At 37.4% G+C, this 16831-nt stretch overlaps 2 protein-coding genes across 2 annotated transcripts in view; one reads left to right on the top strand and one right to left on the bottom strand.

Moving 5' to 3' along the window:
- Nucleotides 1-16831, bottom strand: part of baiap3.S (BAI1-associated protein 3 S homeolog) — a 147206-nt gene that overhangs the window by 102383 nt on the left and 27992 nt on the right. The window lies entirely within an intron of this gene.
- On the top strand, nt 5990-7966 carry LOC121398936. The gene is made up of 2 exons (XM_041578551.1): nt 5990-7337; nt 7617-7966. The coding sequence occupies exon 1, from the start codon at nt 6013-6015 to the stop codon at nt 7243-7245; it is 1233 nt and encodes a 410-aa protein (XP_041434485.1). The 5' UTR covers nt 5990-6012; the 3' UTR covers nt 7246-7337; nt 7617-7966.

The raw sequence follows: 16831 nt of genomic DNA, 5'->3' as shown, positions 1-16831 counted from the left end.
TACGCTAATTCACTAAGATTGAGATTTGACTGAACGTTACCTTTTGCGCCAGACTTGCCTTCGCCAGCTCAGACCAAGCGAAGTGCAACAGAGGACTTGGTCAAAAAATAGTTGAAATTTTTCCTAAGTCACAAAAAACGCTGGTGTCTTTTACTTTTTACAGGGTGATAAGCTGAAAAAGATCTTACATTTTTTTTGGGGTACCCTCCTTCCCCCCTACATTTCCTAACATATGGCACCTAAACTATACAGTGAGCACATGTGTAGGGCAATATACAATCTCTATTTTATTATTAAGGTTCCCTAGCCTTGTGTAGTGTAATGTAGCTGCCGTATGCTAATTAGGCATCGCAAGTGTAACTTCGAACTGCTTATCGTATTATCTCTAGCGCAACTTCACAAATGTTCGGTACCCTGGACACAACTTCAGATTTTCATGAATTAGCGTTGCCCTGGCGAATCTACACCTGGCGAAGTGTTGCAATGTCAGCTAAGCCTTCGCTAGCGCAATTTTAAAGGGCATGTAAAGGCAAAAAAATAAAATCCCATTTTTACTTTCTTTAATGAAAAAGAAACCTATCTCCAATATACTTTAATTAAAAAATGTTTACCGTTTTTATAAGAAACCTGACTGTATGCAGTGAAATTCTCCCTTAATTTACTGCTGTGGATAGGAATTGTCAGATGGTCCCTAACTGCTGAGCAGGGAAACAATCATACTTATGAACAGCAGGGGGAGCCCCCACCTTACTTCCCAGCCATGCAGAACTCAAGCAGCTTTGTTTATGATGATCCCTAAGCAGCCCAGACCACACTGAGCATGTGCACAGTCTTAGTCTTGCAAAGATGTATAACAAAGTTACAAGATGGCGACCCCCTGTAGCCAACTTTGAAAGCATAAATTATTTGTTTGATTGGGCTTGTGGTGCAGTAAGTTTATGTTTATATTTAGTATACAAAATACAGCATTTCTAGCCTTATTCTACTTTAGGCTTTACATGCCCTTTAAAGGTAAGTAAATTTGCCCTATAGACTTTAATTCAAGAAAATATGTCTAATTTTTAAGAAAGTTATTTCATTTTTATCTATAATAATAAAACAGTACCTTGTACTTTTTACTTGAAGGTAAATTAGCTGCATACATCCATATTGTGACAATATGTTTTTCTTTATGGTTCTGAAGACAGAACTGGAAATTTACAGCTTAATAACACTGAAGAGCTCTTTGTGGCTTGGTGTTTTTAGCATTATGCTTTTTACAGACAAGTCTGAGTGACATAACTAGTAATGGACCATTACAGATGAAATGTCAGATTGACTTTCTTCTTGTCCATTTCTGTTTCCCAGACACTTAAAAGTGTTTATAGCTTTATCCAGCCAATGTGCCTTCTTAGTATTTCTTTGCCAAATAAAAAATAAAGATTGGTCACTTCAAACAATTGAGAAAGATCCTCCTCTCTATAAAGAATCAGCTTCAGGAGATTTAAAGTATTTTAAGATTTAGTTATTTTACTCTGAAAAATATAAACAACATTTTCATCTCCCAGCTGCCAAAAACGACTTTGCTTTTAGGGGCTTCAGTGCAGTGCTGCTATTTTCTTTCTCTAACAGGACCCTCTTCAGATCAGCTTTGGTCTGACTCTGATACACAATGTCTTTATTTGTTCCTCTTTTTTGATAAGCAATGTTATGTGCAGAAGTGAAAATAACAGTGAATGTTCCTTTTACAGATATTATAAGAAATCCACAATTTTACTGTACAGATAAAAAAAAATTAGAAAAAGAAAATCTAAGAATTTAATATAGCATCACAGAAAGGTTTTGCAATTCCTTAATAACTTTAATTAGCCTTCAAAGTGAAAGTAATTTAATTTGCAGGCTTTCATTAGAACGGAATTACAGTGGGTCTCAGTGTTACCTGTTAATTTAAAAAGTAATCTAAAATGCCTTTGTTTCATTCACTGCGGCATGTGGTACAAGGGGAACTAATATAATGTTGTAAAGCTTAATCTAGAAACTGTAGCATTTATAGGTAGACTGTCACATGTTTATCAAACCTTTGCTTTCAAGGGCTTGATTAATAATGAGGGTGCAGACTTACAACAGTGCACTAAGCCAAAGCAATAAATCACCAATTCACTATTGCACCTTAGTATAAAAAAATTATAAATACTGTATGTCTCACTGTTTGTTATGGTTATTGTACTTAATTAGAGCTTTATATTCTTCTTGCTATGTCATCCATAAACATCTCCCTATATAACTGAGCTGTATTACTTAAAAGCACACAGAAGGTGTTTGTGGGCAATGATGCCTGTGTATATATAAGTAATCCTGAATAAATAGAGGCAACACTTTATCACCTACAATGCTTTGCAGTTGCTATGGAGAAACTATATGAGGGGAATTCACAAATGTGTCGTTAAGTACACAGTTCTTAAAGTGTAAGTAATGACAAATTCACGTAAGCATGACAAATTGACAGAAGGTATGTTATAGTTTTATGGATTTGTTGTAATGCTGGCAAATTGTAAAAAGTGTTGTATACAACATAAAAAAAAGTCATTATTGAGTTGTGAAAATGTTGTTTTAGTGCCAAAAAAATTTCTCTATACAGACTTAAGCCAAATGAAACTATCGACATTTTTCCCCCTGACATTTTCATTATGGCAGAAAGATTTTGGCTGAAAAAATGTCATGGGTACAACTAATTCTCAAATTAAAAACATATTTTGAAAATTGTCGGTAGATGCAGAAAATTGGTCTTTGAATAGGTCAGCGCAAATACAACATTTATATTTTTGTGAATTCCCCCTCCAACTGTTACATCATTTACATCATTATGCAACTTGACTATCAACAAGCAAATCTGCAATAGGCTGCAGCTCATAGTGTATGGGTGTGGAAAAAAGCACATGGGTAGATGGATTCCACAAATACATGTCTATGAAGAACAGAAGTCTGGAGTCTAATAATTACATAAAAAGTAGTCACAGGCAAGATGGGTTATTTCATATTTAAGGTGCAAATAAATTGCTCTGTAGGACATCAGCGAACCCTTCCCCTTGTTCTGCCTGTGACCTCATCCAAGGGATAGCTTTTATTGGTTGGGAGCCATAGAGGACATCTTGGAAGGACCCAGAGAGAGCCATTGTTTGGAGCCAAATCCATGGAGTATGTCAACAGAGGATATAAAGGAGCCCATGCTAAATCATCCTGCCAGAACCACAGTGAGAGATTTGCCAAAAACACAAACAGGGTCTCTGCAACATGCTGTGAAGTGCTTGGCTTAGAGGTAACTAGAGTTCGAGCCATATAGGAAGCCCTTTGAGTCCCCATTGAGTATCCCACCAGCACAAAGATATTGAAAAGCTCAAGTGTGTGGTCCCATGTGTAAGGACAGGTGTTGTGCATCAGCCTGCTACACAGGAGCTCTTGAGGAAGGGACACATTGCCGGGGACTGAACTGTAAAATTATATTTATGTGTACGGGCCCTACCTGCAAGTGCAGGACACGTGGGGTTAAGTTCTCCTCTCTGGAGGCAAGATGAACATTTTGATGATTCTGTGGACTCTTCCTCTTCCTGCATCTCCTTTAACCCTCAGTTTTTTTGTTTGTCCTGCTTGGAGGTGGTAAGTAAACTTCCTCACTTTCCAGAAGGTGAGCTTCCTACTGGTTGTGGGCTCCCTCAGCTATGTGAGCCCCATTCTTAACCTTCTTACTGGTTTTTCAATATATATAGCCCTTTGCCTTAAACAGTGTGAGCCCCCTGATTGGAGTGCTGCACTTCTTAATTGTATTAATCAACAGGTGTCATTTCCTCCTAAGCCTTCTTCCACTGTACAATTACATATCTTATGTGACACCTAAAGGAGAATGAAAGGTTAAAACGAAGTAAGCCTTATCAGAAAGGTCCACCTGAATATACCAGTAAACCCTCAAAGTAGTGCTGCTCTGAGTCCTCTGTCAAAAGAAACACTGCATTTCTTTCCTTCTATTGTGTACACATGGGCTTCTGTATCAGACTTCCTGTTTGAGCTTAAAACTCCTTGCCCAGGGCGTGAGCATGCTCAGTTTGCTCATCTCCTGTTTGTTGCAAAGCTTTGTGTTTATGCTGTAAATCAAGTATCTTTCATATGCAAAGAGGCCAGGTCTGCTGGATTTACAACATGTACTAGGTCAGACAATAGTGAGTGGGATCCTGTTCTGTGGGAATGTGCCAAGAAAGGGTCATGAAATTACTTTTCACACTCATAAGCGTCAATATTCTTGCACTCTTGTTGTGCCTGCTTTGCTAAATAAGTTGCAAGGTGCAGACGAAGCCCTGGAGTTAACACCTGCCATTAAGTGTTACTGCCAGGGCTTCCTTAGCATGTAGCCCCTAAACACTCAGTCAATGGGAGACAGCCTTGCTGTAATTTGGAGCTTTCCGGATAATGGGTTTCCGGATAACAGATCCCATACCTGTACCACTGGAATTATTATTACTAGTGTCTATAAGCTCCACTTCCAATACTGTGCTCCGGATGAGACCTTAATTCTTAGGGAGTAAGCCATTGCAAACGGTGTGAAGGCGGGGTGTAGTGTAACTGTAACTTGGTGCAGGGTGCAATGATTGGACGCTAGTGGTTCTTATAACTTGAACATGAACAAATGAACATATTTATTGTACAAGAGCATCCACAATGGAGTGTACGTACAGAGCAAGCAGGATCATACATCAACAGCGGATAGGCATATACTCACAGCACCTTTGGTCAGTATCGGTCCCCACAGGGATGGGGACAATGTACACAGCAGCCGCTTGGGGTACACCACAGCCTTTTACCTAAGTGGAACCTGAGGGGAATCTCTACATCCGTAGGTCTGTGCACCACTTTTGGGAAATCAGTACCCGGGATCATAATCCCACTCACAATCCTTGGAGGAGCCTCAAGTTGCTCAGTTAAATAGCCTGCCTATATATCCCTCCTCAAGTGACCTCTTAAGGTGAGTAGCCTATTCTTACTAAACCTGACCTGTCTAGGTTCCACTGGATACCCTGCCTGCCTGCTCAGGTCAGGGCTAACACAAGATGGACCCTGAGCACAAGGCTGCCCAGGACTTTATACTTTAACAGAGTGCCATCTACTGGTCACTGTGTGAACACCATGGGGCATAGCTTTAAGCAGGAATAGGAGCAGCTCCCCCTCCTAACTGTATTTATCGACCCAGTTAGGCGTCTATAACACTAGGGGACTGCCTGCTAAATAATACTGGGAGACTAATTTACCGGTCCCCTAGACTAGTATGATTTATTATTATTAATAACATGTCTTTACAATATGACATGTTTCACAGCACTATACAATAAATATGTCTATACACTGAACAGGCTGACTGCATACAACTGAAAATTAAAAGAAGAGATAAAGAGAGCCCTGCTCAATAGTTTAAAATGACAGTAAATAATGCTGGCTATTTATCTATTGACTATTTTTGCACATGCATTAGAAAGGAGCCCACACATCTTTTAGCAGAATATACACAAGTAAAGTCAACAGAGTAGACTGTTATGTCACTGAGTACAAGGGAGTAAGGGGATTTGACTGACATCAGAGTGAGCAAGAGATTTTAATAAAAGAAAGGCAGACCTAGCACTTCTGTGTGTATACACATACTGTATATATGTTCATAGTAGAAATTCCATACAGGCAAACGTTATTCACCTTCACTGTATATACTAAATAAAACATAAGGTACTGTGATATATGTAATTATGATCTATGGTTGATAATGAACCTGGTGCAATATAGTTTAATTTATTGCACAAAAGGTGAGTGTCCTGGTTCCAATAAAGCCTTCAGCGTGCCTTCAGCTCAGCCTAAGTCCATGTAAGGCTTGTAATATAGCAATAAGAATTGAGCCTGGCACTAGCAGATTTACTGCAAAATATTTATTTAACACACGACATGTTTCGGACAATAGTCCTTTTTGAAAAGGAGTTCTTTTGGCAGTGCCAAGGCACGTCAATGGGGGCAGCGGTGGCCCCCTCCTTTGCAAATCTGTTTGTCCATAAGCTTGAACAGGAGCTTTTCCTGAACCATCGTTATAAAAATCACATACAATTATATCTACGCTATATGGACGATATTCTGGTAGTTTGGAAAGGGGACATAACATTATTTAACGAAATGGTGAATGAAGCAAATGAGAGCCATCCAACAGTCAAATTCACCACCGAAATATCCAAACGAACTTTGAATTTCCTTGATGTGAGTTTAACTATGGAAAATGGGTCAATAATTACAAACCTATATCGGAAGGCCACTGATAGAAATAGCCTCCTTAATTGCTCCAGTTTCCATAGTAGAAAATGCATCACAGGGATCCCAAAAGGGCAATTCCTAAGAGCACGCAGAATTGCATCGGACGATGCAAAATACTGGGAAGCGGCAGAAGGCTTGATAAATAGGTTTTGCACAAAAGGTTATAGTAGATGCACCCTCCACAAAACAGCTGCAGAGGTTGGAAGGATCCCAAGAACTTCTCTTTTACAAGGGTCTAAGGCGGCCAATAAAAACAATAGGACACCTTTTGTAAGTCTATACCATCACAAAAGTGACCAAGTTGAGAAAGTAATTAAAAGGTTTTGGCCAATTTTACAAGGGGATAAACAACTTCAAAAATTTTGTATAGATCCACCTCTATTTTGTTATAGAAAAGGACGCACCATTAGGGACCATCTGTGTACAGCAGAACCCAAAAAAGAGACAAGACAGACGGTCTTATTCCAAGGTTTGGAGAAAAAAGGTACGTTTCCTTGTCTGGGGTGTGTATGTTGCTCCTCTGTAATAAGGGGAGAGTCAATCTGCCACCCCATGAAAGGAAACAAAATTAAACTGAAACACTACGCTACCTGTCTAACAGCAGGCGTAGTGTATCTCTTGAAATGCCCATGTGGGAAGGTGTATGTGGGTCAAACTATACGCCCAGTGAAAGAAAGAATAAAAGAACATAAATCAGACATTAGAAATTATAACACCAATACCCCCACTGATACATCGGTGTCTCGACACTTCTTTTCGAATAAACACAATCAGTCACAATTGAAATGGCTGGTCCTCGAGGTGGTTACTAAACCACAAAGGGGAGGGGATATCAAGAAATTACTCCTTCAGAGAGAAGCAGTGTGGATCAAGAGACTTAATAGTATGGTCCCCATAGGGTTAAATGAATATTGGAGTATTGCACCTTTTTTGTGAAGTATATACAGGTCTCATATTGCTATTTCTTTCCCTTTCAGATAGAATATAAGAGCTGCACTGTATAGTGATTTAAGTGAACCCACATTGCGGTAAGAAACTTAAAATGAGTTAAGGCAGTCTTTTATATATCCTTCCAAATGTCTAAACTAGACAAGTTTGATGCAGCAATTTATGCTTTAAAATGTGAATCTACATGAATAATATTGTGGTACATACAATGGATTCCCTTGTGGTAGGCCCTATGGGCAGTACCAGGAAGTAACAAATGTTTTAAATGTTTTAAGTTGATTTTTTCTTCCTTTGTTTCTTCATGTTCACGTTCCCATCCATGCTAATGCCCCAAGTTCATTGGACTTTTTTATCAATAGATTGGACTATACACCAAGTTGGAAACAACAATTGAACACTTAAAGGATGGATTGCTACTTCACTTGCTTTATTTACGGACTTGTGTTGATGTCTTTATAATATGTGACACTATGATACCTGAACCACAATTGAAAATATATAACACTATATCTTTGTTACATGGGAGCTAGGCTCTATACTTCCAATAGCAGTGGCTCCTCCCACGTACTTAATTATATGGGTGTGGTATAATCCTTAAATAGAATGTATGGTGGTTGTGTTGTATCCACTTGATAAAGGACTATTGTCCGAAACATGTCGTGTGTTAAATAAATATTTTGCAGTAAATCTGCTAGTGCCAGGCTCAATTCTTATTGCTATAGTTTAATTTATTCCCTTCTATTAATATAGACCGCTTTTCATTTCAATGAGGTGTGAGCGAACACCATGATACTATTAATTGCTATTCACCTGCCCTTCTTCTGATTTAGGATTTGGCGTCTTCTGTTGGAGGTTGTTTAAATATGTACAGACTCTTGTGATATCATAAAGGCAGTTTTACATATTTAGGGATTATATTCTGACCCCCCCCCCCAAAGTGGTTCCTTTGGGATAACAAGGGCTACATAATACAGTACTTGATAGTATGGTCACTCCATGGAAGAAGAGCTGAAAACACTTTTCTTAGGGTCATTTTGACTATATAAACCTATATAAATCTATATATAAACAGGTATATAAACAGATGTTGGAAACCTTTGCAATTGACCCTCTATGCTAACATAAGTTTTATTGAAACTGAGCCTTTTTGAAGATGACAAAAGGATAACATGAGCCAAGAAACAAGCAGGAAGGAATTGTCACTGCTCCCCCCCGTTCTGCTTCTGATTCTGTTTAATTCTTACAATCCATAACATGAGATAAGAGAAGGATTTGGATCATATACAGCACAATAGTTGTAATATCCAAACTACTGCAAATAAATGCAACCTGTCCCTTGTTCTCGACATGTAAACGTCACCAGTCTCTACAGAAACTGTTCTGTTCCCGAAATACTTTGAAGACAATGAGCTAAAAGACAACGTGGTGCCACAGTGAATTGTTCGGAGCCAAGCTGTCAGCCAACTTCACAGGGGGAAATTGTCAGCATTTTAATCATGCCGGCTCCACACAAAAATTTTTTTTTCCGGTTTTAGCTATTTCATTAGCATTAGAGCCATTCAAGGTTTTTCTGAGAAAAAACTCGGCTCGAGGTCTGCCGAATTTGATTTGAGTTTTCGGGTCAGGTATATTCGTCGAGTTTTAGACGTTCGAGTTTTTTCTTAAATAAGATACTAGATACTAGAGTTTCGAGGTCATTCAAGTTCATTCGAGGTAAACCAAACTCTATCACTCGACCTTTGATAAATATGCCCCTAACCTTTGCAATGCAAAATTCACCAGGGAATGTTTTTTTATTGTGAGTAGCGCTTAACATACGCAAACACAACACTTTAAAGGGCATGTAAAGTCTAAATTAGAATAAGGCTAGAAATGCTGTATTTTGTATACTAAATATAAATGTGAACTTACTGCACCACAAGCCTAATCAAACAAATAATTTATGCTTTCAAAGTTGGCTACAGGGTGTCACCATCTTGTAACTTTGTTAAACATCTTTGCAAGACTAAGACAGTGCACATGCTCAGTGTGGTCTGGGCTGCTTAGGGATCGTCATAAACAAAGCTGCTTGAGTTCTGCATAGCTGGGAAGTAAGGTGGGGGCTCCCCCTGCTGTTCCTAAGTATGATTGTTTCCCTGCTTAGCAGTTAGGGACGTCTGACAATTCCTATCCACAGCAGTAAATGAAGGGAGAATTTCACTGCATACGGTCAGGTTTCTTATAAAAACGGTACACATTTTTTAATTAAAGTATATTGGAGATAGGTTTCTTTTTCATTAAAGAAAGTAAAAATGGGATTTTATTTTTTTTGCCTTTACATGCCCTTTAAGTAACATTCACGATTTTAATTACATTCCCTCCATAGTCTCCTGTACTCAGCAGACAGTTTCACTTTTTATTCAACCTGTAGGATCTGTTACCTATTCCCTTCTGATCGTATTTTCTATAAATTCATCTGCCCACTCTAACATATGGGCATATATTTAATAACTTGATTTCTAAACTGCACATGGGCTGAGCTTTAATAGGCATGTCATGTTTAGGAAACCAAAACAATATGGTGGCTCAGAGAAAGTTGACCCCAGGCATTTATGTTTTAGAATTTGCATATTTCCATGTACTTTTTCTTGTTAATTAATTCAGTGATTATCACATTGAAAATCATAAGACATCATGAGACATCAGGAATTCTATTGTGTTTGCGATGACTGCACATTCTCTCAGTTAAGTTACTTCTACTATTTAACTACCATTATAATTTCCCAAGTGTAATATTGGAAAAAAGAACAGACTGCCTTGTAAGAATGTTATGAAAAATGAATCTCTGGAGAAGAGAAATCTTATAAAGACTTTCTAAACGGTAAAAGAATTAAATAGGAAAATGTAATTACAACTATTCAATACAAACAGTAATTTGAATTTGGCTCTACTGCATAAACATTGATATACTAGAAAAGCTAATGATAGACTGAAGGATTTCAAATGGCTGTGGCCCAATGAGAGAATATCAGTATAGCCACACTCATGAGTGGTGAAAATTCCGAGATCTAATGCTGGTCATACCCCACACTTACAGATGAAGTAGACAAATAATGGGTTGTGCATGCAGTATTCTATACAGAGTTTATTGAAAAGGCCCTTGTGATGTCACCAATTACAATACAACATTTTCCCATTCCAAACACTAATGTATAGCTTGCTCTCCACTGGAACAGGAGATATGAGGGCTTATTTATGTCCACAAGTGCAGTAGGAAACTTGCACTTTTCCTGCATTGAGTTGCGCCTAAAACCATTTTTCATTAAAGGTGCTTGTGTTAAAATGCGCTCCTTGCACTTCGGCACTGTGCACAACAATTCGGCACAGACATCACTCCAATGGCGACCAACAGAAATGGCTTCAGTCAGACTTTTAAAATGTTTCTATGGAAAAAACACGGCACTGTGGGAAAAAAACATGGTGACAGGGTGGAGTCTAGGTAAGCGAATAAGCCCTATGGTCACAATCGATGGACATTCAAATGAATTTTCACAATATTTGTTCATACAACATACAGAAGGCATGGGCATTTCATAGTGCTCACCTCTAATGCCCTTCCTTGTAAGTCCATCAGGCAGCATGATGAACTAGGGGCACCACACATAAAGCACATAACCCACAGCACTTAAGCTATCAAAAAAATGAATTCATAAGACTTTTACGACTACATCATTGTCGTTAATATAACAATTTATGTTCACGTAATACAGGATTTCAAGTAAGAATACTTTTACTAAAAGTTGAATTTTTAGAATTATAACAAAACTTAAAGGAAAACTATACCCCCAAACAATGTAGGTCTCTATAAAAAGATATTGCATAAAACAGCTCATATGTAAAATCCTGCTTCATGTAAATAAACCATTTTCACAATAATATACTTTTCTAGTAGTATGTGCCATTGGGTAATCATAAATAGAAAATTGCCATTTTAAAAAATAAGGGCCGCCCCCTGGGATCGTAGGATTCACTGTACTCACAAACATACCAACAAACCATACATGTAAGGTCACATGAGCCAATTAACAGACAGAGTTGTGTCTTTTGCGTCCACACTTGTTCCTGTTACAGTTAGGGGCAGATGTATGAAGGGTCGAATATCGAGGGTTAATTAACCCTCGATATTCGACTAGGAACTAAAATCGTTCGACTTCGAATATCGAAGTCGAACGATTTAGCGCAAATCCTGCGATCGAACGATCGAAGGATTATTCGTTCGATCGAACGATTAAATCCTTCGAATCGAACGATTCGAAGGATTTTAATACAACGATCGAAGGAATATCCTTTGATCAAAAAATCTCAGGCAAGCCTATGGGGACCTTCCCCATAGGCTAACATTGACTTCGGTAGCTTTTAGCTGCCGAAGTAGGGGGTCGAAGTTTTTCTTAAAGAGACAGTACTTCGACTATCGAATGGTCGAATAGTCGAACGATTTTTAGTTCGAATCGTTCGATTAGAAGTCGAAGTAGTAGTCGAAGGTCGAAGTAGCCCATTCGATGGTCGAAGTAGCCCAAAAAACACTTCGAAATTCAAAGTTTTTTTAATTCGAATCCTTCACTCGAGCTTTGTAAATGTGCCCTTTTGAGTTGAAGTATTTCTGGTCAGGTGATCTCTGAGACAGCACAGAGACCATCACGAAATGGTGGCTCAAGGCAAGAGATGTAAAAGGGCAATATTTACTTAAATATATATTCCAGTTTGGTAAGATTCTTTTAATATGCCACTTAATATGATGTGAACTATCTGTTGCTTAAGTGTTCATTTTGGGGGTATAGTTTTCCTTTAAATTAACTTGAGTTGTTATTTCTCCATTTAAAAAGAAAGTCAAATCTGAAAAACACATTACATTTTGTAAAAAAAAAAAAAATAGAAACTCGATTGCACTAAACTTTAATTATACCAAATTTGCAAAATCTTGACATTTAAAAAAGCTTCAATTTTCACAATACAGCTTCCATTAACTTGTTTAGAAACTTACCAGCTTTTAGTTGATAGATTTTTTTTTCAAGTTGCCATGAGCTAATCTCAAAAATTTGGGCTTAGAAAACTGAATTAAAAAATAATAATTATAAAAACAATCAAGTTTTTTCACTGTAAGAAATCACAGAACAAAATGGGATTTCAAACTTGTTGTGGCAAGGCTGAACTGCAGATATAGGTATAATGATACTTTTATTATAACAAAACAGAATAGTCTTCTGCCAACGTAGAGGCAACTGTTTTTTTAACACTTCATAAACCACATCTATTCATTTAATTTCTTACCAGTATAATTAAGAGTCTATAGCTAGAAATACTGTTTTTTTATCTGAACAGCTGTAGCAATTTAACATTACACATGTTAAAGAGTGTACAGTAAAATATATATCTTGTTTTACATTCAAGAAACAATAACAGTTCTGCTATAACAATATATTCACAACAATAGCTGCATAAGGGGAAAGGGGAAGAAATGTGTTTGTCTTAGGAGAAACTATGGTTAAGGAATTTTGTATTTAATATAATAAACTTACTTTACAAGTCTAGAGCTTCAGCAGCTCTATAACAGTATAATGTGTCCACAGCAGTTCTTCAACTTGTATTGTTAGGTCTTTTTTGAGTGTCAGTGATACGCATATGCTCGGTGTGCTGTGGGCTGCTAGTGAAAATCTAAGGGGGTCTAATTACTAACATCCAAATTTATTTTCTTCCACTAATTTCTAAAAATTCTGTATTTCTTTAAAACTCAAAAAATGAGATTTATTAATTGTAAAAAAACACAAAAAATCTAATAGAAAAATTTGACAGGTAAAAGCTTTCGAGGTTCTGTATTTTGAGGTATTGGACCATTTTTAATCAATTTGAACTTTTAGAGGTTTTCTGGGTTTTTTTTCTAGTAATTGTCTGGAAAATTTTTTAGAGGTTTTCCTATTTTTTAGCGCATTGTCCTGCGTTTTTTTTAATGTGTATCATTTTTATAATCAGATTTTTTTTATCTTTCATGCCATTTGTGATTTTACATAAATTGATTTTAATCGTGGTTTCATCAACCTCTAAAACCAGTAAAATTCTACCTTTGATAAATGGGCCTCCCCCTTAGGGATCATTGGAAACCATCGAAACATCTACAGAAAGTGAGGTTATGTCTATCGTAGAAGCAGATGATACAGTGATAGTAGTTTTGCAGTTTTGATGCAGCGTGCACTGGTGTCTATGCTAGTGTGTAATCTGGATTGGATTTAATCACCAATCAACCTTTTCTTCTCAAATGTATATTTTATATATAATGTGCATATTGAGTTGGTCCCTAAACTCAGGTAAGTGGCAGAAGCCCATGGTATGTCCTGTGAATCAGCAGACATGAAGATTGGGTGCTACATAATACATCTTTGGCGGAAAATATCTTTACTAATAAAGGACTTCAATGGCCCTGGGAAGATTAATAAAAATAAGGCGTAGCCTAATTCTTATTTGAGCTTCAGTTGTCAGTTGACGGAAGGGGCCATTGCAGGTGTTTAGCAAGACATAACCAACATATTTACAAGCCGCCCTCACAAATCTATGTTTGTTGATACTGTTGTGCAAGCATTATTATATTTAGAGCAACAGGCTTCAGATGTATCTGACAGTTAGATAATTATCACAAATACACTTCCTCTACCCAATGCTATCAGCATTTATTGCAATTGAACAATCATCTTTATAAACAGTAGTCGGTGCTGGCATAGATCTTTTAGTGGAGACTATTTCTCGGGTTTCTAAAACATCAAAACAAGTATAAGCAATTTAGATAAGAAATCCCAAATAACAGATATAAATGCATCATTAAGGTTGTTTTTGGTGCATCAGAAGCATATAAATCAGCATGTTTAAAGCACCTCTGAATTATATTGATCTGGTAAATGGTAAATGTACAGTAATTGTCAGTCAATGTGTAGTAGCATCAACCAATAAAAAAAGAGATGTACAAACCTTATCTTACAGAGAGTTATCAGTTCAACTAATGTATCCTAATATTGATTTTTGTCAACCTGGGAGGATCCCTACTATTCTTAGCTATAACACTTTTTTTAAAAGAAATCTAATGGCAACAAATACCTTGTTCATTAAAAGAAGTATTGTTTGGCTTTGCACAAGTCAATAAACCAGAGTTTGAGAAAGAAGGGCAACCTATTATAGTATTCAAGGGTGTGAATTTCCTCAGGCTGTTGCTAGTCATTAAGGGACCCAATTACTAATAATCGAATTGCGTTTTCTTCCACAGATCACTAAAAATGTGTGGTTTTATTATATTTCTAGAAAACGCTACAAAATCTTTTTTTATTAAGTGTAAAAACCATGAAAACCTCTAAAGCAAAACTTTGTCAAGTAAAAGTTGTCGAGGTCCTATAGAAGTCAATGGGAGCTGCGCTGATCTGATCGGACCACTTTAAATAAATTCAAACTTTTAGAAGATTTCACATTTTCCCTTTGCAAGAAATTGTCCGTAAAACTTAAATTTTTGGAGGTATTTGTATTTTTTACCGTATAGTTCAGCACATTTTTTTGTTTTATAATCAGATCTTTTAATAAATTCAATGAATATTGTGGTTTTAGGGTTTATGAGTATAGTAGTGGTTTCAAAAAGCCTCCACGTCAATTCATGCTAATAGATTAACGAAGATTTTGATCCATGCTGCCACTGGAATGACTATATATGCCAGGACAATTCTGTGGTCACTTACTGCAGGGAATACGGCTTAAACGAACACACCCAGTTTTCAGTTCCTCGTACCCATATAGGATCCATAATTTGGAATTCTGTGCTTACATGAATTAAAAACTGAGCACTGACTGATTGGGCATGAGTTATTGGGTTAAAACTCCAACCATCTTCCAATCCAATCATGGTGCGAAGGGTGAGGAAGGATCATGAGGGTTTCTGGATTTCACCAGATTTTGACGTGTGTGCCACAATTGGGGCTCTATGCCTTCCACCTATGCTACTTTGCCACTACACTTTTTGCCCCCCCCCGTGTTCTGCCACCTCTACACTACTCCCCTGCTGCAGGCCAACATCAATCTAGCCCCAACAGGACCCCCAGGTTTTAACATCAATCTAGCCCCAACAGGACCCCCAGGTTTTAACATCAATCTAGCCCCAACAGGACCCCCAGGTTTTATCTGGATACCTAGATGCTAAATAAGCGATTAAATAAGCGACCCTTTATCTGTATTTCTATTCCTATCCTGTAAATAAAAAACACCAATTTAAAAATTTAATATGTGAAAAGTTCCAGTGAGCTTATAGAACGCATTTTCCTTCTGGGGCTATGCGACTGTGAAGACTCAAGCATGATTTCAAGAGCTTCCCCTAGGAGCAGTCAAGTAGTAAATCTAGGAAACAGACCAGAGGTCAAGGCAGGACAGTAGATGACAAATGAATGCTAAAGACAGGCAACAGTCAGGAGTAGGGGACAACTGGTAAACATGCCATGACTGAGATCCAGAACAAATAAAACGCGCTAAAGAACTTGGACAAAGTGAGATCTTAAAAGTGCCAAGGCCCAACTGATTATTTAAATCAACGTTAGTGGCAAAACACTTTACATTTATATCATCATAAGTTGTGATGATATTGTTCTCATGCCACTGTGATATACAGAGACCAAGGAGTCAGCTGACAATGTGTTGGAGTTTTCTCCACCAGAGTTTTCTGACACAAAGAGAGAAACCTCTATGCATATAACCACTGCTGATGGGTATCATCAAAATAACAACCATGGTCTGTACATGTGAGGCTATCATATGAAGCAGTGGGATGAACGTATTCGAAAGAGCCTCATAAATAAATACAAATCAAAAAGTCTTCTTTCTTCATATAGAAATAGCAGGAACAAATTTAGCAGAACTTCACAGTGTGTGTGTGTGTTCAATCACACAAATGAGTCCCTTAAAAGTCCTGAGTCGATTTCATCAGGAGCCAAATAACATACTAATATGCTTTTGGACTGTCAGATGAAAACAGAGCTAACAGGGAGGACAAGCAAACTCCATTCAGGCAATGCCCCTGGTTAGACTCAACAGAAGACCCCTGCACTGGCAGAAATCAATTTTAATCACTGCGCCAACACGCTACTCATCTACTGCATTTATGCTCATTAGGATTTTTTTATGAATTCATTGTTGGAAATGAACGTTGTTAAAATATTTTAAAGGTCACAATTTTTATTTAGTAATTATACTTAATGAATGTTTCTATGAAGCAAAGGATATGCGAATCCTCCATAAAGCTTCTGATTGTATACCAAGCCCTTCAAAGAAGGTGGCCCAGAAAATAATTTCCAGTTACATTTTTTTTTCATACGTCTAGTTTGTATCTAATAGCGGGACACCTCTTTGCAATATGGGTTTATTATCAACATGTATTTATATGTGTAAGCATATTCCACACCGCTTTACAAGAAATGGACATGTACATTGAACATACAGATTACATTGCAAAAGGCAACAAACGCTACAGAAGGTAAGCAGAGCGTGTCTCAATAGATCTCAGAAGGGCACACATCATGCT

The sequence above is a fragment of the Xenopus laevis genome, chromosome 9_10S (assembly GCF_017654675.1).
Source record: "Xenopus laevis strain J_2021 chromosome 9_10S, Xenopus_laevis_v10.1, whole genome shotgun sequence".
NCBI classification, from domain to species: domain Eukaryota; kingdom Metazoa; phylum Chordata; class Amphibia; order Anura; family Pipidae; genus Xenopus; species Xenopus laevis.
This window is presented reverse-complemented; position numbering and strand designations above follow the sequence as displayed.